Source organism: Glycine max, chromosome 4, assembly GCF_000004515.6.
Source record: "Glycine max cultivar Williams 82 chromosome 4, Glycine_max_v4.0, whole genome shotgun sequence".
Classification (NCBI taxonomy): Eukaryota; Viridiplantae; Streptophyta; class Magnoliopsida; order Fabales; family Fabaceae; genus Glycine; species Glycine max.
The window spans coordinates 5,967,554-5,993,145 of record NC_016091.4 but is presented as its reverse complement, the minus strand read 5'-3'; the positions used below and the strand labels follow the sequence as shown (position 1 = coordinate 5,993,145).

The window sequence follows — 25,592 nt, the reverse complement described above, 5'->3', positions numbered from 1 at the left end:
CGTAAAATGATAAGAAAATCATTATTTTATTTAATCAAACATATTTATTTAATTATTTTTTTAATTTTCATAATAAAATATGAATGTCTATTAGTATATGAATGACATCAAATTAAAATTATAATAAAAGTTTGTTGATTTTAAATTATTTTTTAAATCATACACAATTATTTTTTATTGACTGGTCATTTAAAAAATCATAACCTTAAAAAAAATCATTCCAAAGGAGGTGAGTGTTTTTTACAAATTAAAAGTATCATTAATTGTAATTTTTCCTAAAAATTATTATGGATCTAATTTAACTATAATGATTTATAATAAACATTTTTTTTACTTGAACCTTTCATAAGCATAGAGTAAAAAAATTATTTACGAGTTTATAAAATGAGTATTTTTTTTCTTTTAGACTCAATTTAATTTACGAGTTTTTATCATTAATTTAAAGTTAATAAAGCAAATACAAAAATAATTATTTATTATATTTTATTTTTTTACTTTTACCTCTTTAACCTTAATTCTATGAACTGAATTTGAGTTAACAATCAAATCGAAAATTTTAAATGTACATTGACTTTTGTTTGTTATTTAAGATGAGTTAAGTTAAAAAAAATATTAAATTATTAATTTGATCCTTTTGTCATAATCATTATAAATTTTTTAAATTATAACAATTAGTCATAATCTACTATTAACGTCCGGATATATTTATCGTATTTTTTATACTTTCGGAGATTAAATTTTGTATTTTTATCTTTCAAAGACACATATTGTCAGAAGGTGGGGAGATGAAAAGTAAAAAAAAAAAAAAATATTATATGACAAATATGTTCCTATGCTGACAATTAGAAATGACCATGTTACCAGTCATTTCAGTGACAAATTTGTGTGTATCTTATTTAGGCTATTTATTAACGGTGATTATTAACGGTGACGAGTAGGGCCTGATATATTTATCTTACTTTTGATTATTCAAGGACTAAATTTTGTATTTTCAATCCTTTATCCACAAATTACATATTTAAGGACAAAAATTGACTATTTATTATATTAATAGCAATGAACATAACTAATCATTATAATTTAAAGATTTTAGAGCTATTCATTTTCAACAAATAATACGTATATATGCTGTGGACAAATTTGAGAGTTTACTTCCGTACGTATCTCCCGTCGCTCTCGGTCACAGTTATTGTCGTCGATTTCGATGATCCTAAATTTTCCGTTTAATTTCAACGAGTTTTTGGTCTGTTGAAAAGAAAAGAATATTCGTGCACTTCCAACGGTGGCGTTGCATTCAAATTTTTTTCTATTCAACAATAGCAGACCGTTGAACGCTACAATCCGACAACATCAATTGCAATTTTCCGGATTATTTCTGAATTGTTGTCATTTGATTTGATTAAGCAATGCTTGTTCTCTTTTCATGTCAGCTCACATATTCAATTGACCCTCCAAGGAAGTTTTAAACTTTGATGGAAGAAGGGTTGAAATTCGTAATCGGGTGTCCATGAAAAGAGTATAAGTTTGAAGGTTTTGTATTTTGGAGTCCGGATTCTTATTGTAACAATTGCAATATTCGAGTTTTTGTTGGAAAAAGAAAAATAAAACATGGGTTTGGATTACTACAATGTGCTGAAGGTTAACAGAAATGCTTCGGAGGATGATCTGAAGAAAGCGTACAGAAAGTTGGCCATGAAATGGCACCCTGACAAGAACCCCACCAACAAAAAAGAAGCAGAAGCAACTTTCAAACAGATCTCTGAGGCTTACGAAGCAAGAAACCTTTTCCCATCGTTTTTTATCTTCTTTTAATGTCTGTTTAGCCATTAGAATTTGATAACATCTGAAATAATATGGTTAGCGGGAATAGGGAAGGAAAAAATAAAGAAAGAACAATGAAATTTTCACCCCTTTTGTTTCTTATTACACGGTTATTTCATTTTTTTTAAAAGGTTAGAATTGCGTCAATATGATTGTGCAAGGCACATCGGTGATTTTATACTCATGGTGACAAAATTTGAGAGAGTCGTTCTGTGTGGATTCTGTATCAAAGTGTGGTGTCATAAATTGAATGATTACATGTGAACTTCTAAAGAAATGAGAGCTTTATGACACTCAGTTATTATTGTCAGTTTTTTTGCTTGAGATTGAGTTCCCTTATCCAAATCCATGCTTAAAAAAAACTATCTTATAGTTTTGTGCAATGCTAGAATATAATAAAAAAGTAGTACTTGTTTTGGTGCAATTACAATTTTAATAGTTTGTTATTAACTGCAAATTTGAGATTTAATGGGGTTGGATTGTGAAGAAAAAAAATTGAGAAATTTTTTTGTGTGAATTCAGGTACTGAGCGACCCACAAAAGAGGGTGGTTTATGATCAGTATGGAGAGGAAGGGCTGAAAGATAGGCCACCACCAGGTAATGAACCGGCATCAAGTGGGTTTAATCCCAGAACGCAGAGGATATATTTGCAGAATTCTTTGGAAGTAGCCCTTTTGGATTTGGATCATCAGGGCCAGGAAGGTCCAAGAGGTTCCCATCTGATGGAGGGGCAACAACATTTGGTGGATTCAGTGCAACTGACAATAATTTTCGAACGTATAGTACAGGAACAGGACGGGGGAACATGCCAAAGAAGCCACCACCAGTGGAGACCAAACTAGCTTGTAGTTTGGAGGAGTTATACTCTGGATCTACCAGGAAAATGAAGATTGGGGCAAAATTGCAGGGCAAGCAATTCCGGAAACAGAGATACTAACCATTGATGTGAAGCCGGGTTGGAAGAAAGGGACAAAGATTACATTCCCGGGAAAAGGGAATCAGCAACCAAATCAACTGGCAGCAGACCTTGTGTTTGTGATTGATGAGAAGCCTCATGATTTGTTCAAGAGAGATTGCATGACCTCATTGTGAGCAAAAGGGTGTCACTGGCAGAGGCCATTGGAGGAACCACAATAAATCTCACGGCACTTGATGGACGCAGTTTGAGTATCCCAGTCAGTGACATAGTGAGCCCTGGTTATGAGATGAGTGTAGCAAATGAAGGGATGCCAATAACAAAGGAGCCTGGTCATAGGGGTGATTTGAGGATCAAATTTGATGTGAAGTTTCCAACAAGGTTGACCCATGAGCAACGAGCAGGACTCAAACGAGCACTGGGAAGTTGACTTTGCTCCTTTGAATTAGGAACATATTTGTCATACAATATTTTTTTTACTTTTCGTTTTCCCACTCTCTGTTCACAAATGTGTCCCTAAAAGATGAAAATATAAAATTTAGTCCCTAAAAGTATAAAAAGTGCAATAAATATGTCCGGACATTAATAGTAGATTGTGACTAATTATTATAATTTGAAAAAATTTATAATGATTGAGACAAAATTTTGGGAGAGCTATATCACACTGATAAGTGTTTGTTTCCGTTATATAATTTTTAAGCTATCAAGAGAGGAAAAAAGAATTTTTTTTACTGTAAAATGATAAGAAAATCATTATTTGATTTATATATTTATTTTATTTTAATTTCATAATAAAATATGAATGTCTATTAGTATATGTAATGACATCAAATTATAAATTATAATAAAAGTTTGTGGATTTTTAAATTAATTTTTTTTAAATCATACACAATTAATTTTTATTGACTGGTCATTTAAAAAATCATAACCTTGAAAAAAAAATCATTCCAAAGAAGGTGAGTGTTTTTTACAAATTAAAAGTATCATTGTAATTGTAATTTTTCCTAAAAATTATTTATGGATCTAATTTAACTATAATGATTTATAATAAACATTTTTTTTACTTGAACCTTTCATAAAAAATTATTTACGAGTTTATAAAATGAGTATTTTTTTTTCTTTTAGACTCAATTTAATTTACGAGTTTTTATCATTAATTTAAAGTTAATAAAGCAAATACAAAAATAATTATTTATTATATTTATTTTTTACTTTTACCTCTTTAACCTTAATTCTATGAACTGAATTTGAGTTAACAATCAAATCGAAAATTTTAAATGTACATTGACTTTTGTTTGTTATTTAAGATGAGTTAAGTTAAAAAAAATATTAAATTATTAATTTGATCCTTTTGTCATAATCATTATAAATTTTTTTAAATTATAACAATTAGTCATAATCTACTATTAACGTCCGGATATATTTATCGTATTTTTTATACTTTCGGAGATTAAATTTTGTATTTTTATCTTTCAAAGACACATATTGTCAGAAGGTGGGGAGATGAAAAGTAAAAAAAAAAAAAATATTATATGACAAATATGTTCCTATGCTGACAATTAGAAATGACCATGTTACCAGTCATTTCAGTGACAAATTTGTGTGTATCTTATTTAGGCTATTTTATTAACGGTGATTATTAACGGTGACGAGTAGGGCCTGATATATTTATCTTACTTTTGATTATTCAAGGACTAAATTTTGTATTTTCAATCCTTTATCCACAAATTACATATTTAAGGACAAAAATTGACTATTTATTATATTAATAGCAATGAACATAACTAATCATTATAATTTAAAGATTTTAGAGCTATTCATTTTCAACAAATAATACGTATATATGCTGTGGACAAATTTGAGAGTTTACTTCCGTACGTATCTCCCGTCGCTCTCGGTCACAGTTATTGTCGTCGATTTCGATGATCCTAAATTTTCCGTTTAATTTCAACGAGTTTTTGGTCTGTTGAAAAGAAAAGAATATTCGTGCACTTCCAACGGTGGCGTTGCATTCAAATTTTTTTCTATTCAACAATAGCAGACCGTTGAACGCTACAATCCGACAACATCAATTGCAATTTTCCGGATTATTTCTGAATTGTTGTCATTTGATTTGATTAAGCAATGCTTGTTCTCTTTTCATGTCAGCTCACATATTCAATTGACCCTCCAAGGAAGTTTTAAACTTTGATGGAAGAAGGGTTGAAATTCGTAATCGGGTGTCCATGAAAAGAGTATAAGTTTGAAGGTTTTGTATTTTGGAGTCCGGATTCTTATTGTAACAATTGCAATATTCGAGTTTTTGTTGGAAAAAGAAAAATAAAACATGGGTTTGGATTACTACAATGTGCTGAAGGTTAACAGAAATGCTTCGGAGGATGATCTGAAGAAAGCGTACAGAAAGTTGGCCATGAAATGGCACCCTGACAAGAACCCCACCAACAAAAAAGAAGCAGAAGCAACTTTCAAACAGATCTCTGAGGCTTACGAAGCAAGAAACCTTTTCCCATCGTTTTTTATCTTCTTTTAATGTCTGTTTAGCCATTAGAATTTGATAACATCTGAAATAATATGGTTAGCGGGAATAGGGAAGGAAAAAATAAAGAAAGAACAATGAAATTTTCACCCCTTTTGTTTCTTATTACACGGTTATTTCATTTTTTTTAAAAGGTTAGAATTGCGTCAATATGATTGTGCAAGGCACATCGGTGATTTTATACTCATGGTGACAAAATTTGAGAGAGTCGTTCTGTGTGGATTCTGTATCAAAGTGTGGTGTCATAAATTGAATGATTACATGTGAACTTCTAAAGAAATGAGAGCTTTATGACACTCAGTTATTATTGTCAGTTTTTTTGCTTGAGATTGAGTTCCCTTATCCAAATCCATGCTTAAAAAAAAACTATCTTATAGTTTTGTGCAATGCTAGAATATAATAAAAAAGTAGTACTTGTTTTGGTGCAATTACAATTTTAATAGTTTGTTATTAACTGCAAATTTGAGATTTAATGGGGTTGGATTGTGAAGAAAAAAAATTGAGAAATTTTTTTGTGTGAATTCAGGTACTGAGCGACCCACAAAAGAGGGTGGTTTATGATCAGTATGGAGAGGAAGGGCTGAAAGATAGGCCACCACCAGGTAATGAACCGGCATCAAGTGGGTTTAATCCCAGAAACGCAGAGGATATATTTGCAGAATTCTTTGGAAGTAGCCCTTTTGGATTTGGATCATCAGGGCCAGGAAGGTCCAAGAGGTTCCCATCTGATGGAGGGGCAACAACATTTGGTGGATTCAGTGCAACTGACAATAATTTTCGAACGTATAGTACAGGAACAGGACGGGGGAACATGCCAAAGAAGCCACCACCAGTGGAGACCAAACTAGCTTGTAGTTTGGAGGAGTTATACTCTGGATCTACCAGGAAAATGAAGATCTCAAGGAGTGTCGTGGATGTTAACGGGTAAGTACAATTATCTTACTAACCTCTATATTCCCATTTTAATGTTGTTTTCAAGTCAAAGTAAGTAGATCATTCATGATAAAGTTTGTTGACTTTTGATGATTTGTGATTGAATGACAATATATGATTGTTAGACTCTTACTATAAATGATAAATTATGGCATAAAAGTCAATCCTAATGATTTCTAAGTAGTTGAGGATGTAAATATTTTTACAATGACCTTCTAAGGTTATGATGGCAAAAATTGCAGGCAAGCAATTCCGGAAACAGAGATACTAACCATTGATGTGAAGCCGGGTTGGAAGAAAGGGACAAAGATTACATTCCCGGGAAAAGGGAATCAGCAACCAAATCAACTGGCAGCAGACCTTGTGTTTGTGATTGATGAGAAGCCTCATGATTTGTTCAAGAGAGATTGCAATGACCTCATTGTGAGCAAAAGGGTGTCACTGGCAGAGGCCATTGGAGGAACCACAATAAATCTCACGGCACTTGATGGACGCAGTTTGAGTATCCCAGTCAGTGACATAGTGAGCCCTGGTTATGAGATGAGTGTAGCAAATGAAGGGATGCCAATAACAAAGGAGCCTGGTCATAGGGTGATTTGAGGATCAAATTTGATGTGAAGTTTCCAACAAGGTTGACCCATGAGCAACGAGCAGGACTCAAACGAGCACTGGGAAGTTGACTTTGCTCCTTTGAATTAATGTTGTCATCTATCTCCATGCCTATTTGATGTTTCTCATATTCGCATAGGTGATCCTTGGTTTTCTTTTTCATCATTTGTGTTTTTTTCCTCAACGATTTATAGTATATGGGTCCTTCTCATTGTTGTAATTCTTCGCTAAAGACGTATATACAATAGGTTCTAAATTGCATGTAGCAGTCGAAAGGAAGTTTGTTCATACATCTTGTGCAAAGGTATTTTGGGTTGTAAACAAGACAATGATGCTGTAGTTTCATTTTTCTTTTCTTTGCTTTAATGGTAATATTCAGAATCGCATCTGGGCCACGTGTTGATTCAGATACATGGATGCCCAGAACCTCTCGCGATACTAAACTCCGGTAAAATGATTCTAGCACGTCATTTTTGTTGTTTATTGAGAGTAATACTTATTCGTACCAGAAAAAATAGGCAAAATACGAGCCATTTTACGTTATTCACATAAACCACGACTATACCTTTCTCCTTGACTTTCAAACGTGCACGTTGATTGGTGCAGAATTCACGAGATTCCTTATCAAAGAAGAAAAATACCAAAATAGTCTCGTTGAAAACACTTTTTACATCAAAATTTAAGCAAATATCCCAAGGATCAAGCAAGGTACGTACGACTACGAGTAATACAAAGACCGTAATATATGTGTTTGGATTAGCATTTAAATCATACTGATGAACCAAAAAATTATGCATTACAATACAAAAATTTCAAAACTATATATTGTAACTTTCATTTGAAAGTTTATTGGCATTAAATTCAACTGCTTCCCAAACATATAGTATGCATGTTGCAATGTTATATAAAACAGACAAAGTAACGAAAGCACTATGGAAATTTAAAACTACGGTAAAAACTAAAGCATGGAAAATTGTTTTGCCCTCGTATATATTCAACGTAACACCTACTGCTGGCAAAACTAAAACAAGAGAAAAATGTTCATTTGTTTGATCTACGAGGTATTGATGCTACAGAAAAAAAAAAATAGCTCGACACCTTACAATAAGCTTACATACTACAGTATATGAAAGAGGAAACTAAACTTTACTGAAAGAAACTAATATCCTGTACTGCTAGACGCATGTTGAGGCCAGGTAGTGCCTTGCGCATAGGGTGGTCCACCTCTTGGCTGTAGGTTGCTACCCTGTGGAGAAGGAACCCCCTGAGGGTCAAAATTTCGTTGGCCATGGGTCACATTCATTGGGGGTTGCAGATATTGTGGTGTCATGATTGGCTGTTGCTGTGAACCCGGAAATGATTGATTCAAAATGTGAGGTCTAAGATGAAAGTTGTGCATTGTCTGTTGGGGAGGAAACTGATTCTGGGAGTTTTGGGGCTGCCATTCAGGTATGTCATCATCATCATCATTCCAGGGTTGAATTGTTCCCCCAAATTTATCCTGCCAGTTTATCGAAGGTACATTTGGTTTGTTTTGCCCATATTTGTGTACAAGTTCCCTCATTTGTTCTGCAGGGCATGGTGGAGCTGGGTTAACCGGGTGTAATGGGACCACATTTGATGACCCCATTGGTTTTTGACCCAAGTGTGATGGATTTGAACAGAAACTAAACTCTGACAGGTCATCCTCCACTTGGGCCACTGGTGGCCCAAATCCGGGAGGCACGTCATCATCATCATTCTCAGTCATCTTAACACCCATAGAGGGCACTGCTTTAAGGGTAGAATTGGCATTCATATTTATATCTTGCTGTCTCCTACTGAAGTATTGTCTTTTAGAGCTATGTTTGTGATGTGATTCAGTGGTGGGTGATATAGACGAAGTTAAATTAGTTTTTCTCCATACAATAATACCAATTAGGCCATTATCAATAGAATTAACTTCCTCAATTTGTTCCTTTGGAATTATGTTGCAGAGCATTTCAACTGTTTTATTATGAGGTGGACAAAAGTAAAGTTCAACTCCAGGGGCAGGCTCAGCAAACCCTACTCTCTCGTCCAAAACGTACGAGTCAGCCACCTGCATGCAAAAGCATCATATATATCAAAAACAATCCGCCGCTAAAAAGTAGACATGAGAACCAAACTAACATTATTATCATTACCTCACTGAGAGTTGATTGATCATCCGACTCTTTGGAAACGAAATGTGAAACCTGCAATACAGAGAAACATTTAATTTTACTTAGCCCAAAAAGAAAGTTTCTCATTAGTTATACAGATTTCCTTCAGAAAAGGTACTATAACATCAAAAGGCAAGTGGTCTGACTCAAGCCATGAAGCGTATTCACATTCTTATGGTCCCATGCATCACATCAAAACACAGTCAGTTTGGTCTCCAACTAAAATAAGAGAAGTTTCGGGACATTTTTTGCATTATTTTTAATATAGAACTCATTCTTGAGTTTTTTAGCCCCATTTTTCATTTTTTGTCAAAATATTATATATCTATATCTATATATCTATATATAGATATAGAAATTTTCGTAGCCTGGAGACAATCGCATAAAGGATGAGAAATTAGTTCCGGTCACCAGCTATCATATTATATTTACCAAAATCAATTCAATCTCGTAATACATATTCTAACAGTAACATTTTTTTAAAAAAATCTAAATCCAAATATTCAATTTCTACCACCATAACACATATTCATGGTTTCATAACACAATTTCTACCTCATCCTGCCAGTCTTAAAAACTTTGCGTCATTCCTTGACAACCCCCCAACCACGTCACTGCCCCCTTATCAGCAAGGGAAAAGAAACAACCAAATTGTATAACTCAAGATATTTTAAACATGCAATTAAAAAATGAAATAGCATCAAACTGCAACATTTTTTCCCTTTTTTGTTTTCTTTATGGATGGTGGTGAGATCAACAGACAATATTCAAATCTAGCTCTAGCACAACAAAAGGAAACTTGAGATACCATGATTGCCCGACTTCTGGACTGTCGAAGGTCTTGCAGAAATTTCTCAAATGCATCACATCGCACCCTTCCCTTGATCTCAAGAAACCCAGGCCAGTCTTCAGCAGCAGTTTTCTCACCACTTCACAAAGAATATTAATGTAAGATCAGAAAAAATCACTGAAGAAGTACTCTAAAGATAATGGCAAGTGGTCCACCACCCAAACCAGTCCAACTCTAAAGATAATATGGTTCAGTTTCTCTTGATAACTATGAACCAAATTATCTTCAGAGTTGGATGGGTTTGGAAAAAATGAACTCTGATCCGGTTAAGAAAAAGAATGACACTATTCAGTTCACGATCCTCGCTACAACATACATATAATAAATGAAAAAAATGGAGCAATCAAAATCCATGCATAAAAGTTCACAGCTAAAGATGTACTCAATAAGTAGACTACCTCTTAAAGATGCTTACGACTGAATGAGTGCTAGAGATATTTGGTTGAAGCATTCCCTCCCAGAGGCATTCACCCTTAGTGAGAACTGCATCCTTTGAGTACCTATTATTATTACCATATCTCTCTTCCAGATGAAACTGATTGCCTCTCAACTCAGCATCGCTAGAAGCAGACTTCACATCATCAGTTGACCTTTCCTTGGTATGACCATCAGTTGACTTCATGTCAGCTTGACTCCCACAGTATCCCGCATCAGAAGAAATGGCCCCAGATTCAGCATTAATCTTTTTCTCCTTTTCAGCATCTGAATTCACACGCGTGCTCTGAAACTTCTCAGACTTATTATCAGCGTTGACATCAGCTTGCTCATTTGGTGTTAAATCAGCAGATTTAGATTTAGATCCAACCCCAGAATCATCCTTGTCTGAGGTAGGTGTCACTTTCCCAGATTCTACTGGTAAATTTTCAAATGGTGGCTCAGAATGAAGAGATTCCATGAATTCATCAAGAGATACAATAGGTGGAAGAAAGTCAGGGTCCTTTAATGCATCATCAGTCATAAGCCCTTGCATGGGATCAGCCCCGTCGTTGGAAGAAATGGTAATGGAAAATGTATCATCCTTCTGTAAATTTCCCTTCTCACCATCAGTGTTCACATCAGGTTTGGAAGGAGAAGCATCTTCCACATCCTTTTTTATTGTTTGGCTTTGAGCCACAGAGGTTGTGCCACCTGAAACCTCCTCCACAGGGACATTGTCTTCATGTTCAACTTCCACTTGAAATTCACCTTTATGTGTCTTCTTGACCAAACGTCTAAAATCAACATCTGAATCAGGTAAAACCACCATTTGAGCAAGCTCCTCAGCCTTGGCTATCCGCCACTGAGAGAGCTCCTTTGAAGCAAGTTCCTCAGCTGTCATAGAACATAATTGTTCTGGAGGAATTTTACCAAACATGACCCTTTCTCTAAGTTCAGGATTATTGTGATCTTTTAAATTGAATAAAAGAGACCTCCCTTTTTCTTTGTACTTCTTATTCACACCTCCAAACAGTTTGAAGAGTTCTGCCTCTATTCTTGATGCCAAAAGTTTAGGCAAAGGGACCTCCACCCTACAACCTCCACCTGATTCCTCAGGTTCTGATCTCTGCTCTATATTAATTTGACTTTCCCTTTGATTTCCCACATCGACCATATCAGATAATACCCATGAAAGACCATTTCCCTGTAAAAGATCATCTTTCATAAAGAAACCGTCACTGAAAGAAACAGCATCAGTAGTCAAAAAGTAACTTGACTGGAAATCTTGCTTATCACGGTTCAAGACATGCATAGAACTCAGTATGCTTTCATTGTTTGATGTGTTTGTGGGTCCTGCTTCGTAGTCCTTGTATTTTTCTGGAAAATCTTCATAAGCTGTACTTTGCATGTGCTCTCCCACCACATTGCCAACTGAATCAGCATCAGCAAAAGAAGAATTAACTGATTGAGAAATATCCTTCCTTTGCTCCAGTGAAGCATCAATGGAAGCAGGTGCTGATCCAGCACATTGAGAGCTGTTCTCTAATTTACCCTGACTATTGGCAGCATCATTTGGTGTATTATTGTTTGGGAGCTGAAGTTTACCTTGCTGACAAACCAAGGCCAGAGCAGAAGCTAAAGACTCTCTCATCTTGGACCTAACACTATCAGATGATTCAGTTTGAACCTTGGAGGACTGCTTCATCTGTGTATTTTGACTTTTAGAACTCATGGACCGAGGTGTCCCAGATTTACTGGGAGTGTTATCCAACTGCGTTTTTCTCTTACTAGAAGCTGCCAAATGTTGTGTCCTAGAGGCATGTGATGGGGATTGCATCTGCAGAGAACCTTTATTTGATACATTAGGTACTTGCTGCAACCAAGGTCTACTTCCCATCTGTGCAACCCGCTTGTTAAAGGAGCTACTGGACAATAATTCCATCGGTGCCTTGCGCTTGGGAGTTGTTGGCTGCTGCTGTGGCCCTGAGCTGTTTGGAAGTATATCCATTAGCATGGAGTGTTTGTTAGCGGACAGAATTTGATGCATTCCTGGATTACTTGCTTCACCAGGTACAGCTCTCAACAATCCAACATGCTCATTCGAGGTTCCCTGCGACTGTGACACAATAACATCACTGGATACAGGACCCAAGAGCCCCATTTCCACCTGTCTCCCTGATGAATCAACCTTGTTCATAAGGGGCTCCAGTTGAGCCATCTGCATACTTGGTATCGGCTCTGAAACCAGATTGTTGGACATTTCAGACCAGTATCATCTAACATAAAGTATACAAAACACACCAGAAACAGTTCACGATACGTCACCCATCAATCCATCATCAAGAGACACTCAATCACTCAAACAAGTCACACAACAAATATACAAGATATCTCATAGCAACCACAAGATAACAGTCTCATCCAACATAAAACAAAATACTATCCCAAAGTGTTTAATCTAACAATTACACAGTGGAGCCCAGCCCCAGAGCACTAATGAAATTAAACTACACCAACAATTAATTAATTAATTAATTGAATAAAATCATAAAAGAAGAACACATGCCAAGAGACTCAAACATAAATTTTACACACACAGTTCATAACACGTTACAAACCCCAAATCAAGAGAGTGAGAGACACTCAAACAAATCACACAACAAATAAACAACAGACATCTAATCTCATAGCAATCACCATAACAGTCTCGTTAATCTAACAATTACAAAGAGCACCGATGAAATTAAATTACACCAACAATTAATTAATCAACTCATCGAATAAAAGCTAAAAAAGAACCACAACACATGCCAATTATTCGACAGATGAATCCCCGTAATTGAATTTAATGTCGGAAAAGCGGAAGAAGCAATATCAATGGCACGAGCAAGTGTTACTTTGTCATATAACCGAGAAAAGTAGAAAACAATCGATAGAACGAAACGAATGGAGAATTATGAGGTACCTGGACAAAGCAAAGTTGTAAAGAAGTGAATGGGAGCTGCTATGTATGGGCGGCGCTGAAAGCAGAGTGGAAACCCTAAAGAGGATGTTCGACGGAGAAAGGAAGAAGACGATAACTATAGCGAGAAGATATATCAACAAGTCACGCGATATTAAACGCATCTCAACTTCCTGATTCTTCTAAAGTTTATCCTTAAACGCGTCGTTCCACTACCTTCTTTTCCTTTTTCTATATTTTAAAAACAAAAAATTTCCCAAGCACTACGTAATTTTATTTTTTTTGAAGGGAAGTACTATATAATTTTTAATGTTAATTTAATTAATTTTTGGTATTTATATATATATATATGGATTATTATATAAGGTAATTAATTTTAATATATTGTTAATTAATTTTTATATTGCATATTAATTAAAAATTATCATAAATATAATTTTTTTAAAAATTATCACAAATATAATTTTTTAAAAATTATTATAAAAATTAACAATTATATATATATATATATATATATATATATATGACAATTTGATTAAATGATAGTATCAATATATTAGTAGGATGCTTTTTAATTGCTTCATAGTATAAAAATCTTTATACTCACAATAAATGAAAAATAAATTTATTTAATTATATAATATTTTGTAATGAGAAGATAGAATATAAATGTGTATTCTGATTAAATTTTTACTGTGCATATTACATGTATTATTTTAATTTTGTATATATTATCTAGAGAGAAAATAAGATATGTATTGATAATGTTAAATAATTTTATTTCATTATCCAATCATTGTTAATTTTTATAAGAATACCTATTATATTGATGATTTGATTTATAATATAAAATTGTTTTACACTGTTAATATAAGATCATTGAAATCTTATTTTAATTTTAAATTTTATTTAGAAATATTGAAAAAATTGAATATTTTTTATGTTAAAACATTTTAGAATTTGTTTTTAAATATAAAAAAATTACCTAAAACTACCTAAAAATTTTAAATGAATGCAAAACTTACCTACAACTATTTCAACTAGAACTACAACATAAAATCAAATATAAATACTATCAATAAGTCATTGATCCCAATGGTCCTGAGTTCGATCCCTTTAAACAATATCTAATAATCAGTAAAATTAATGCATACTTTACATCAATATCATGATGATAAAAAAAATACAAATACTTGAAATCATATTTTTGATGTGATTTATCAAAAATTCAACATAAAACTAAACATTCACTATTTTTTATCAATTTCAAATTTCTTACCTTTTAAATCATCAAACGATTAAAAAATTGAGTTGGAAGTTAGAACATAGAAACTACACAAAATGTGATACAACTTTTCAAAATTTTGTATCTTTGAATACTATTTCTTTTATAGAGGGCGGTTATTTTATTACGAGCTACAGTTTCTTCTCTATTAAAGTTTCATGTATTCAATTTTTGTTTTCAATGAAATAATTACACTGTAATATAATTTAATTGTTATAATTAGTCTGTCATTGAAATATTAGGAACAAATACTTCTACATAGAGAAAACAATTGCCAAAAAATAATGAAAATGGCAAAATATCAATTACAGATCGATATATAAATGAAAAAGAGACTTCACTTTGAGTAATGATACCCGAAAAAAAAATATTCTTCAAATTCATATTCATAAAATTGGTTTGTATCACTCATTTCCTTTTTCTTCATTTTCTCTCCCATCAAAGTTCAACTTGAACTACTTGAACTTTGTGAGAAACAAAACCTCTGCAAGTATAATTTCCATTCACTTACAATTCAGCTGCATAAACAACAACATACATCCAGCAAGATAAAGAAAACATATGAACAAAAATGAAATGGAATGAATTGACTTGAGGATCAAATATCCATTATATACTTTAATTTGAACATATCACTGCAACATCATCCAAGGAAGAGTTGGCAGCATATGAAAAGCTTTAGAAAACTACAAATTGTGTATATGATTGCATCATTGCATGTTTATAAGCTACATTAGGATGAGGTATGTTGGTGTGTAATCCAAAAATCTGAAAGTTAGTTAATATGGTTACAGATATACATACCATCCAGTTGTATGTTGTTGTATATAAAAACTCATTTCCTGTATTGACAAAAAGTTAGTTAATGAGAAAATCTATTTTCTCTCATCTTGCATTTATCTTCATGCTTCCTCTTATTCATCTCAGTGTGCAGATGTGTATCTAGCTTGCTCTAACAGATTGGTACCAGAGCTTGTGCATAGACAGGGACCCATGAAAAGGAAGCAACATTGTTGTTGTTGTTGAGAGCACTGCTGCAGGCGTGTTGTTATGGCTGCTGTGAATGCCATACCTGGAAATCTCCTTGTGTTTGATGGGAACGGTTATGAAGATTGGTGTGTGAAGATGGATGCTATTCTTGGATTCCAAGAACTTGATGAAATCGTGAGAGATGGGTTTCAAGAACCCTCCAAGAATCCAACTGCATAACTAAAGGAGTTGCATCGAGAGAACAAGCGACTAGACTGCAAGGCTCGAGTTCTTTTGCATCAATGTGTTTTTGCAAACGTGTTCCAAAAAATTTCACAAGCTGCAACCTCGAAGCAAGCATGGGATATTTTGCAACAAGTATATGGCAATACTGGGAGAACAAAGAAGGTCAAGCTACAATCTCTCAGAAGACAATATGAGTTGTTATCAATGATAGAGCAGGAAACCATCATAGATTATTTTAATCGAATTCAGGTGGTGACAAACTCAATGCGAGCCTGTGATGAAGCAATGGCTGATTCAAAGATTGTGGAGAAGGTGCTCAGAACATTAACACCCAACTTTGATCACATTGTAGTAGTCATTGAAGAATCGAAAGATATTGAGAATATGAATGTGGAAGAATTGCAAAACTCCCTGGAGGCACACGAGCAAACGGTGCTCGAAAGAAAGAATAATAATAAAGTTGCAGAGCAGGCACTTCAAGCCAGAACCAACCACAAGTCTAGAGGTCGTGGTGGCTGGACCAAAAGTGGAAGAGGAAGAAAGAGAGAAGGTATAAGTGGTGATCAAAATGCAGAAACACAAAGTTCAACTTCCCAAGAGCATATTCTTGGAAGCAATTCAAATGAGCAGCGTGATAATTCCAGTTTTAGAGGAGGCAACTCTTTCATAAGTCAAGATGGTAAGAGGCCCATTGACAAAAGAAAGATCCAGTGTTACAATTGTGATAAATTTGGGCACTTTGCCCATGAATGTTGGCAGATTGACAACAACAATGCCCATAGCAAATGCAAGAAGAATGATCAGGCACACTTGGCACAGAAAGAAGATGGATCTGATTCAGACCAAGTTTTGCTTATGGTAACCACGAGTAGTAAATAAGACTATTCTTCTTGGTATCTTGACACCGGATGCTCGAACCACACGACAGACAATAGAGATTGGCCGGTTGATTTCAACCCAAATGTTACCACTAGTGTGAGGTTTGCAGATAATAGCACCATTCTTGCAGAAGGTATTGGGAAGGTGATGATCACAAGAAAGAATGGAGAGACAACATATATGCATAATGTATTGTATGTATCTTCAACGAAAAATAATCTACTTAGCTTGGGGCAGCTCCTTGAGAAAGGATTTACCATGGCAATGCAGGGAAACCATATTAAGATCTTTGATGATAAACAAAGACTAGTTCTCAAGGCACCATTATCCAGAAATAGGACCTTTAAGGTGAATTTAAGTACTGCTGCAATTCAATGCTTGTCCATTGTTAACACGGAAGAAGATAGCTAGCTATGGCATTACAGATATGGTCATTTAAATTTTAAGAGTCTGCATCAACTAAGCAACAAAAAAATGGTGCTTGGAATGCCATCCATTCACTCGCCACAGAAAACCTGTGAAGGATGCTTGATTGGCAAACAACCCAGAAAAGCCTTCAAAACCAAGGCACCACAAAGAGCCAAACAACCTCTTGGAATAGTTCATTCAGACGTGTGTGGATCCTTTGATACTCCATCCCTTGGTGGTAACAGGTATTTCCTAACTTTTGTGGATGAATTTACCAAGAAGATTTGGATATATCTGTTGAAAGAGAAATGTGCAGTATTTTCTCTCTTTGTGAAATTTGTCAAATCAGTTGAAAGACAATCTGAATTGAAGCTAAAGATCCTTAGAACAGATGGAGAGGGTAAATATAACTCTAAGGAGTTCAAAGAATTTTATGAAGCTAAAGGAATTGAACATGAGGTAATAGCTCCCTATACACCTTAACACAATGGCTTGGTAGAAAGGAGAAACAGAACCCTATTGGATATGACTAGGTGTATGCTTAAAGGGAAAGGACTACCAAATTGCTACTGGGGAGAAGTTGTCACCACAACAACTTATGTTTTGAATAGATGTCCCACCAAGAGACTTCAATCTATAACACCTGAAGAAGCTTGGACCGGAGACAAGCCTACAGTAAATCATTTAAGGATCTTTGGGTCTCTTAGCTATAGACACATCCCAGACGAAAGGAGGAAGAAGTTGGATGATAAAAGTGAAGCTCTTATCCTAGTTGGATATCATCCAACTGGTGCATACAAACTTTATAGCCCCTTGAAGCAGCAGGTGGTGATTAGCAGAGATGTCGTGGTTAGTAGAGATGCCGTGGTAGACGAAATTGCAGCCTGGAAGTGGGAAAATGATTATAAAATTCACAACTCATATATTCTTGAGGACAGTCCAAGAGCCAAGGATGTTAACCCTGCTAGCTCAATGCAACCTTCTATAAGAAGGTCATAGAGAACAAGATTTCCCTCCACAAGACTTGCAGATTATGAGTTGTACAATAACAGTTCAATCTCTGATGTTGGTGAAATGGTACAGTTCGCTTTTATGGTTGTCACAGAACTTGTACATTGGAAGCAGGCCTTGAACATCAGAGAATGGAAGGCTGCTATGAAAGAAGAGTTGGATGCCATAGAGAAAAATAGAACCCAGGAGCTGGTTGATTTGCCACATAATAAACATCCAATTGATGTGAGTTGAGTGTTTAAAGTAAAGCTCAAACCAGATGGCTCAATTGCAAAACACAAAGCCAGGCTCGTTGCAAAAGGATTCCTTCAGAAACCAAGGATTGATTATACAAAAGTATATGCCCCAGTTGCAAGAATGGAAACAATCAGATTAGTTATTGCTATTGCTAGTTCGAGAATTGGACCATATGTCAGCTTGATGTCAAAACTGCCTTTTTGAATGGTCCATTAGAAGAAGAAGTATACATCTTGCAGCCACCAGGATTTGAAATAAAAGGGAAGGAACACAAAGTATACAAATTACTTAAAGCTCTTTATGGCCTCAAGTAGGCCCCTCGAGCTTGGAACAGGGTGATTGGCAATTTCCTTGGCAAACAAGGATTTGTGAAATGCACAGTAGAGTTTGGTGTGTATGTAAAGGAAACTCAGCACAAGAACTTGCTATTTGTATGCCTGTATGTGGATGATTTGATCATTACAGGAGACGAGGATGAAGAAATAGAGCAATTCAAAGAAAAGATGAAGTCAGAGTTTGACATGATAGATCTTGGAATCTTGCATTATTTTCTTGGTTTTGAATTTATGCATACACAGAAGGGAATCTTCCTACACTAAAGAAAATACACTGGTGAGGTTCTGAAACGCTTTAATATGGAGAATTGCAACACAGTCTCAGTACTCGTGATGCCAAACTTGAAATTAACAGAAGAACTGGATGAAAAGCCCGTTGATGCAACATTGTTCAAGCAAATTATTGGCTCACTCAGATTCTTGTGCAACAGCAGACCCGACATTAGTTATGGTCATTGACAAGATACAACTTGAATTAAATCATTCTAATTCAAAATCTTATTTCTATATTAGTTGTTTGGAATAGAATTAACTTCTCTTGTCAACTTCTTTGACAAGTGGAACAAAAAAGAAATTAAAAATATTTTGGTGCTTTTGTTTTGAGAATAACAAGAGATGAGTTAATTGTGTTCTCAATGTGCAATCTAGGACTATTTTTACAGCACATGTAGGAAACTTCTTTTCCTAACAAGTCTACTTATCTTTTGTGAGTTGACTCATGTATAACTTATCTTTTTAGTAAACTTTTGATAGACTCGATAAATTTTAAGAAAACTCGATTTGAGTTTACCACCGAATCAACAAGTTAGCAAATTAAAAAAATTAGACCAAACCATAAGTCATTTTGAGTTGTTTTCAATTTGTTTAGTGTTCAACATATCTCCATTTAGTGTGTTGTTTTCAAATCAAATATAATAAAACACAAAATTTATCAAAATTAAAAATAAAATAAAAATAAAAATAATTAGATGAATAAATTCATAGCTTTTGTTATAATTAATTCTTAGTTGTATTTTAAGGTGAGATAAATATTTTAAAAGTTATTTGTTTAATTAATTAAAGGAAACTTAAAAAATAATAAATGTCATAGGATGCTAACACCTTTCCTGCGCGTAATGGACTCCCAAACCAAAATCTCAAAGACTATTTTTCGCATAAAAAGGTTTTCCAATATTTTTCTAGTAAAAAATATTAGTGGCAACTCCTTAACAATTCAAAACATTATCGTTTTGAGTTTTTACCATACCACCACGGCCCTGGTTGCAACACCCATCTAACGCACTTAGCCCACAAACTAAAGTAATGAATTATATATATAAAAAAAACAGTAGTAATAAAAATGACTGAGGGCATATTCGCGGATTAAAATAGAGTTTAAAAGTTCTTACAACAAATCTTTTCCTCTCAATTCATACCATGGAACACAATTTTCTATTAAGATTCACAAAAATACTTTTTTAACTTTAAACCAAACATAGGCTTAAAAAGTTGAAAATTATAAAAGAAATAATAAAACTGAAAAATATCTAATATTAAAATTAACAAAAAAAATACACATGGACTAATAAAATAGTAAAATTTTGAAAGAAAACTTCATCTACATCACTCAAACATAAATAAAGCAAAAAAAAATATTTCTAACTTTTTACATAAAGAAATTATAAATATTGAAATACTAAGATGTCAATATATACTAAATACACAAGATATTCACATTCATAAATATTGTTTCTATCATTCATTTTCTTTTTCTTTTTCCACTTTCTCCTCATTTTTCTCTCCCATCAAAATTCAACTTAAACCTTCTGAGCTACGAGAAGCAAAACCTCTGCAAGTATAATTTCCATTCACTTATAATTCAGCAGCGTAAACAGCAGGATACAGAAGGCCATAGCCATGTATCAGCCAACTTAAGTTCCAGCGAGATAAAGAAAATATATGAACAAAAATGAAATGGAATGATTGACCTCAGGATCAAACATCCATCCAATGAAGAGTTGGTAGCATAGGAAAAGCTTTACAAGACTACAAAGTGTGTATATGACTCTATGTATATAAACTACATTACGATGAGGTGTTGGTGAGGCCATTCTCAACCCTGCTTTCACCCTCATGTTGGTTGGCATCTACCCCAGAGACTGATCCTCTTACGTTCTCACTAACCTCACTCTTGCAAAGGGGGCATAAAGCATTTATCTTCAACCACTTGTCGACACAATCTTTATGAAATAGGTGAGAACAAGGCAATTCTCTCAGCTCATCGTTATTTTCATACTTAGCCAGGCAGATGCAGCAAGCCTACAGACAATAACAGAAATTACAGTAACACAGTCAAGGCCAGTTACACAAACTTATTCGACATAAAAAAAATTAAAGTCATCACAAAATAACAAAAGAATTATCAAATCCAAAGTCCTGGTACAAGAAAGCATATAAGAACAGGATCTGCAAAAGACTGATTCAGAGAAACTTGAAAATTAGGAGTGTAACTCAACAAACAACAGGGGCAGCAAGAAATCAGGGATTCTGGATTTCTAATAAGCATATGCAGTTATGCACTATTGCATGGAAGGAAGACTAGCAGACAATATCCAATGAATGCTTAAAAAATGATAGATAGGATAGGCAAAACTAAAGAGAATGATCAGGTAGGAAAATAAATGGATCTCCCTATTTAGTTTCAATTTACATCATGAAATTGCATAGTTACCCGTAAGCCACAAAACTGGCTCTCAATTTATAATATCAATTATTACAAAGACTAAGCAGGCAATATGTGAGTATTGTACTCGGTAAAGTGAGAAAAGAGTGTGGGAGTTAGTGACCCAGCTGCTTAGTGACAGCTGGCAGCTAACTGTTAGAAGCTTGCATTGTAGGACTCTTAGATCTAGTATAAAAGCTAGATTGTAACAGAAGCGAGTATTGTACTCTCACATAGGCAATTATAGAATTTTTTCTAGCACTTACCAAAAGTTGATGAAATAGCAGTGACATCAAATCAACCCTAATTGCCTAAAGGATTGAGGTTGAGCATATATGACGAAAAATATTTTAAGATTTATGGGTGGGAAAAAGGTTCCAAGAGGACATCAGTTACACAGTAACTTAAAGAAACAAACTATGAAGAATTTGTACAGGCTTATTAGGTATATACTCAAGCTTGCCTAAGATTGGTCCCTCCATAGACAAATCCAAAGTGTCCAGTTTTATGAGATACATGATTTTTCATAAGGTTTTTCTTACCCAACTGGACATGGTGTAGGCGTGTAGCTAGACAGTAGACAAACAATGAAATAATGCTAGGGTGTTATAAAGTTTTACTTAAGCATCCAGAATAAATAAAGATCAGGTTGTACTTACTGCATCTTCTCCAGAGATCATACGTTCCTTTTCAGTTCCTGCAGCCACAACTCCACCTTCACCAACAGCTGAGTTGCTTTCCCCTTTGCTTTTATTTCTCTTCATTTTGAACTTATAAGTCGGCAGAGCATTAATTGATTCAGAGGATGCACCTCGGGTTTGTGCCATATCCTCTCTAACTCCAAGGATGGAAATTATACAAGGCAGGCAGCAGCAAATTGTTGCACAGAGAATGAAGGGCATAGCATAACCGATGCAGCTAAAAGTAAGAAACACTACACATAACCTGCCAAGCAAAAGGAAGCAGATAAAATCTGGAAGCTCTAAAAAATCAGAAGATTATTTGTGTATTTTGTTCAACTTGGTTTGGATAAACAATTGGTTATTTTTGCTAGCTTCATGAGAGAATTTTTGAAAAATTATTTCTCTTGAAAAATGTTTTACCAAACACATGCTAAATGTAAGAGCTGCTGAGAGGCTATACCTGTATAAGTTAGGTGCTTGATCAGCAGATGAATGTCCTCCAAAAATCCATACATTTCCAACAACAAACCATATAGCAAAAAAGCAATCTACAGCAATTTTGAAGTATTCCACAAGTAGCTTCAATCTGTTAAACAAGTACAGGCAAGCTTAGCAACTTCATAAGTTATTTCCAAATTAAGTCATAGGAATTGATGATTGAACGCTAAATTTTCAAAACTGAATCTCTCAAACAGCAAAAATCAAGAAACAACCTTAGCTCTTTCCTTAAGGTTCCCAAGTCTTGTAAATTCTTTAGGGTGTAATATTAATTAATATCACATCACATGTTTTCAATAATACTCTCTCCATACAACCCCTAAAAGAAAATGCAACTTCTAAATTTACAAATGCACAAAAACCATGATGAAATGCAAATCAGCACCAAGAAGACCATATTCATATGAAATGTGATCAGCACAAGAAATGCTGATTAAATGGTTAAAGTATTCCATCAAAAACACTTTGTAACAAACGTACATATTTGATCATACAGAACAATGAGAGAAGGAAATAATGTCCAAATCAAAACCCTTATGAGCTAAAAGCTAAAACTTGCAGACTAAAATGTTCAAATTCTAAACAAATCCTGTGCTCTCAAACAAACCCATCTTCCACAATAGTAAGGAGAATCAAACAAACATTAAGCTTTATAGTTCATTTGGCACTATAGCTTTCATCCCTTTCAGCATTATGCAAAGACAAAAACAAAACAGCAAACGGCAAAACATTTGAATTTAAGCAAAACCAATTAACAAAATAGCAACTCAGTACCTTGCATTCATCAACCACGACTCTTGATTGCTTCTAGTTCTGGAAGATGCCGGAGCATCTTCCCCTCCATTGGTCGTTGAATCGGAAAGAAGTGTACCTGAAGGATCATTACTCCTCGGAGAGGCCTGAGACGACTCTTGCTCCCGAACACCACGATTATGATAATACCGCCAATATAGCAAAGGGAGGGTAGCAACACAACCGGACGCATACCCAACAATCCAAGCAATCAACGGGGCATGCGGGTGCTCATGCTTTGACAAAGACAGAACAACAACCGATGCAACAATCTGGCTCACTGTGATCACTAACTCAACACATATCCACAAACCCGAATTCAAAGGACTCCTATGCTGCCTACTACGCGTAGTATCCCCTCGCCTTCTAGTCCTAGAATTCAAGGCACCAAAATCCACATCATTGGCAAGCCTATCATGGGGCGTGGAAGAAGACGAAGTGGAAGGTCGGGAACTCCCCGTGATGTCAATGACATGATGAGTAGGGCGCGCCATCAACAAGGGGTGAGTGTCAAATGGAGCTTCAGAATGTAGCTATGGCGAGACAAAGTCCATAAAAGTCTACCAAAGGAAGCATGGAGTTCATCAAAAGCATCACAATCACAATTCCAAATTATTCCTCAACTTGAATAATTAACTATCAAACCAAACCTCGGTTCTGTTAAGAAACAACATTTCCAAAGTCATTCACAGGAATGAATCATCATAGCAGCAAGCAATCTTAATTCTCATGTTAAATAAATGATAATAATAACAATCATATGGTATGGTTATAGTTACTCAAAGAGGGTAAATAATAGAATTGAATTTACTTTAACAGGGGATTAGAGAGGGTTGAGAAGGGATAATTAAAAAAAAAAGAGGGGATAGGATACCTGAATTAGCGAAAGAAGCAAGTTAATTATATTCTTAACGCGTTGACTGATATTCAAAAACGATCACGCACTCAAGGAATAATTCAAACGGGAAAATATTTGGAATGAGTCATAGGCCTTTCAATCCCATTCTCGTCATCATCCCCTCCTGCATTGCTACCGCCTCATGAAATTCCTAATTCGCAATATCGTTTCCTTTTTCGCTTTTTGTTTTTTAACTCTCTCTCTCTCTCTTTTTCTTTTTGTTTTGTTTTGTGCACTTGCTAAATTCTTTTCCTTTTTTTTTTAAGGGGATGACGATGTTAATGTTTCTATTGTTGAATGTTTGTATTAAATTAAGCAACTCCATCCAAGACAGGAGCTTTCTTTAGTTTAGGAAAAAGGACGGTCGGCCCATGTTGGAGGAGCAGGCCGCGCCGGTAGGTTGGGTTAGTGGGTTCTAACCTTTGGGAGTTGCTACGTGCACCCAGCATTATTGCTGGGGCACCCAGCAAACAGTGAAGTGGCGAAACTGCCCTTCAGCAATTATTCTTCCGGAAGAAGGTTCTTCCGGAAAAGTTCCGGAAATAATTTTTCCGGAAAGTTTCTGGAAGAATCTTCTTCCGGAAGATCAATTTGTGTCTTCCGGAAATACTCACAGACAATTTCCGGAAGAACGTCATCCGGAATGTTTCCGGAAGAAGCTTCTTCCGGAAGAATTCCGTTGTCTTCCGGAAGAAGCTTCTTCCGGAAGAAGCTTCTTCCGGAAGTTAGTTTTTTTTTATAATGCGTATGTAATGACGATTTTGCCCTTGTGTAAATTTCTTTAAATTAACGTCTTCAGGCTGTGTTTTACTGCGCTTTCTTTGTTTCTTCTTCCGTTTGCTTTGTTTCTTCTTCCGTTTTCTTTGTTTCTTCTTCCGTTTGCTTTGTTTGTTTCTTCCGTTTGCTGTTGTTTCGGTGGTGGTCCCTTCAGCAGTCTGTATTTGAAGATTTGGTGGTCCCGTGTTCCGTATTTGAAGTTTTATTAGTGGCTGTTGTTCCTATTTTGTCCGAGGTACGCGTTTATTTCGTTTTCCGGTTAGCTTTTAGAGAAGAAAAACAGTAAAAAATGTATCCGGAAGAAATTTTAGGCACAGAAGGAGGAAGGTCCGGAATGACCACTTCCGGATGAAGGTCTTCCGGAAGTTACGAAGGCCAATTCCGGAAGAAGTGCTTCCGGAAGCACTTCTTCCGGAATTGGCCTTCGTAACTTCCGGAAAACCTTCTTCCGGAATGTTAAATTATTACTAATTTATTTTAATTTCTGTTTTATAATTTTTTTAATTTCTGTTTTATATATATTTCTGTTAGTTAATAATGAATTATTGGTTTAATTAGGTATAATGATATATATTGTGGATTATAATTTTTTTTGTTTTATAATGGTATATATATATATATATATATATATTTCTGTTTTATAAT

The 25,592-nt window shown here is 34.8% G+C and overlaps 2 protein-coding genes, 1 non-coding gene and 2 pseudogenes across 5 annotated transcripts; 2 read left to right on the top strand and 3 right to left on the bottom strand.

Annotated features, from left to right (window-relative positions):
- The first annotated feature begins 1,098 nt into the window (after positions 1-1,098).
- Positions 1,099-3,168, top strand: LOC121174774 (dnaJ homolog subfamily B member 1-like; annotated as a pseudogene).
- Positions 3,169-4,554: 1,386 nt separating this feature from the next.
- On the top strand, positions 4,555-7,712 carry LOC100792505 (dnaJ homolog subfamily B member 1-like; annotated as a pseudogene).
- Positions 7,713-7,782: 70 nt separating this feature from the next.
- Positions 7,783-13,431, bottom strand: LOC100791982 (uncharacterized). Of its 2 annotated transcripts, none has more exons than XM_003523657.5 (5): positions 13,232-13,431; positions 10,248-12,504; positions 9,808-9,928; positions 8,982-9,032; positions 7,783-8,896 (listed from the first exon to the last, which is right to left on the bottom strand). In XM_003523657.5, exons 2-5 carry the CDS (start codon positions 12,488-12,490, stop codon positions 7,976-7,978), a joined length of 3,336 nt encoding a protein of 1,111 aa, XP_003523705.2. In that variant the 5' UTR covers positions 12,491-12,504; positions 13,232-13,431; the 3' UTR covers positions 7,783-7,975. The 2 variants fall into 2 exon arrangements, with proteins under 2 accessions (XP_003523705.2, XP_006578175.1); XM_006578112.4 differs by having other exon boundaries at positions 10,248-12,542; positions 13,232-13,388.
- MIR9763 (microRNA MIR9763) lies at positions 10,006-10,095 on the bottom strand. Its single transcript, NR_126817.1, has one exon. It is a non-coding gene; the product is annotated as a microRNA MIR9763 (primary transcript).
- A 6,996-nt stretch (positions 13,432-20,427) lies between the features above and the next one.
- Positions 20,428-24,469, bottom strand: LOC100775815 (E3 ubiquitin-protein ligase At1g12760). 2 transcript variants are annotated; one of them, XM_003522595.5, is made up of 5 exons: positions 24,147-24,469; positions 23,255-23,929; positions 22,443-22,568; positions 21,959-22,244; positions 20,428-20,896 (listed from the first exon to the last, which is right to left on the bottom strand). In XM_003522595.5, the coding sequence occupies exons 2-5, from the start codon at positions 23,764-23,766 to the stop codon at positions 20,663-20,665; spliced, it is 1,158 nt and encodes a 385-aa protein (XP_003522643.1). In that variant the 5' UTR covers positions 23,767-23,929; positions 24,147-24,469; the 3' UTR covers positions 20,428-20,662. The 2 variants fall into 2 exon arrangements, with proteins under 2 accessions (XP_003522643.1, XP_006578174.1); XM_006578111.4 differs by having other exon boundaries at positions 23,255-23,832.
- Positions 24,470-25,592: the final 1,123 nt, after the last annotated feature.

What these genes read in the sequence shown, in the direction of transcription:
- LOC100791982 (XM_006578112.4), bottom strand. Translation starts at nt 12,526, where the DNA reads ATGTCCAACAATCTGGTTTCAGAGCCGATACCAAGTATGCAGATGGCT. An exon ending in GTCGTAAGCATCTTTAAGAG is followed by an intron (nt 9,929 to 10,247) that starts GTAGTCTACTTA and finishes TTCTTTGTGAAG; the next exon opens with TGGTGAGAAAACTGCTGCTG. An exon ending in CCAGAAGTCGGGCAATCATG is followed by an intron (nt 9,033 to 9,807) that starts GTATCTCAAGTT and finishes TCTGTATTGCAG; the next exon opens with GTTTCACATTTCGTTTCCAA.
- LOC100775815 (XM_003522595.5), bottom strand. Translation starts at nt 23,766, where the DNA reads ATGGCGCGCCCTACTCATCATGTCATTGACATCACGGGGAGTTCCCGA. An exon ending in TCGTGGTTGATGAATGCAAG is followed by an intron (nt 22,569 to 23,254) that starts GTACTGAGTTGC and finishes CTTGTTTAACAG; the next exon opens with ATTGAAGCTACTTGTGGAAT. An exon ending in CAAGCACCTAACTTATACAG is followed by an intron (nt 22,245 to 22,442) that starts GTATAGCCTCTC and finishes TTTGCTTGGCAG; the next exon opens with GTTATGTGTAGTGTTTCTTA.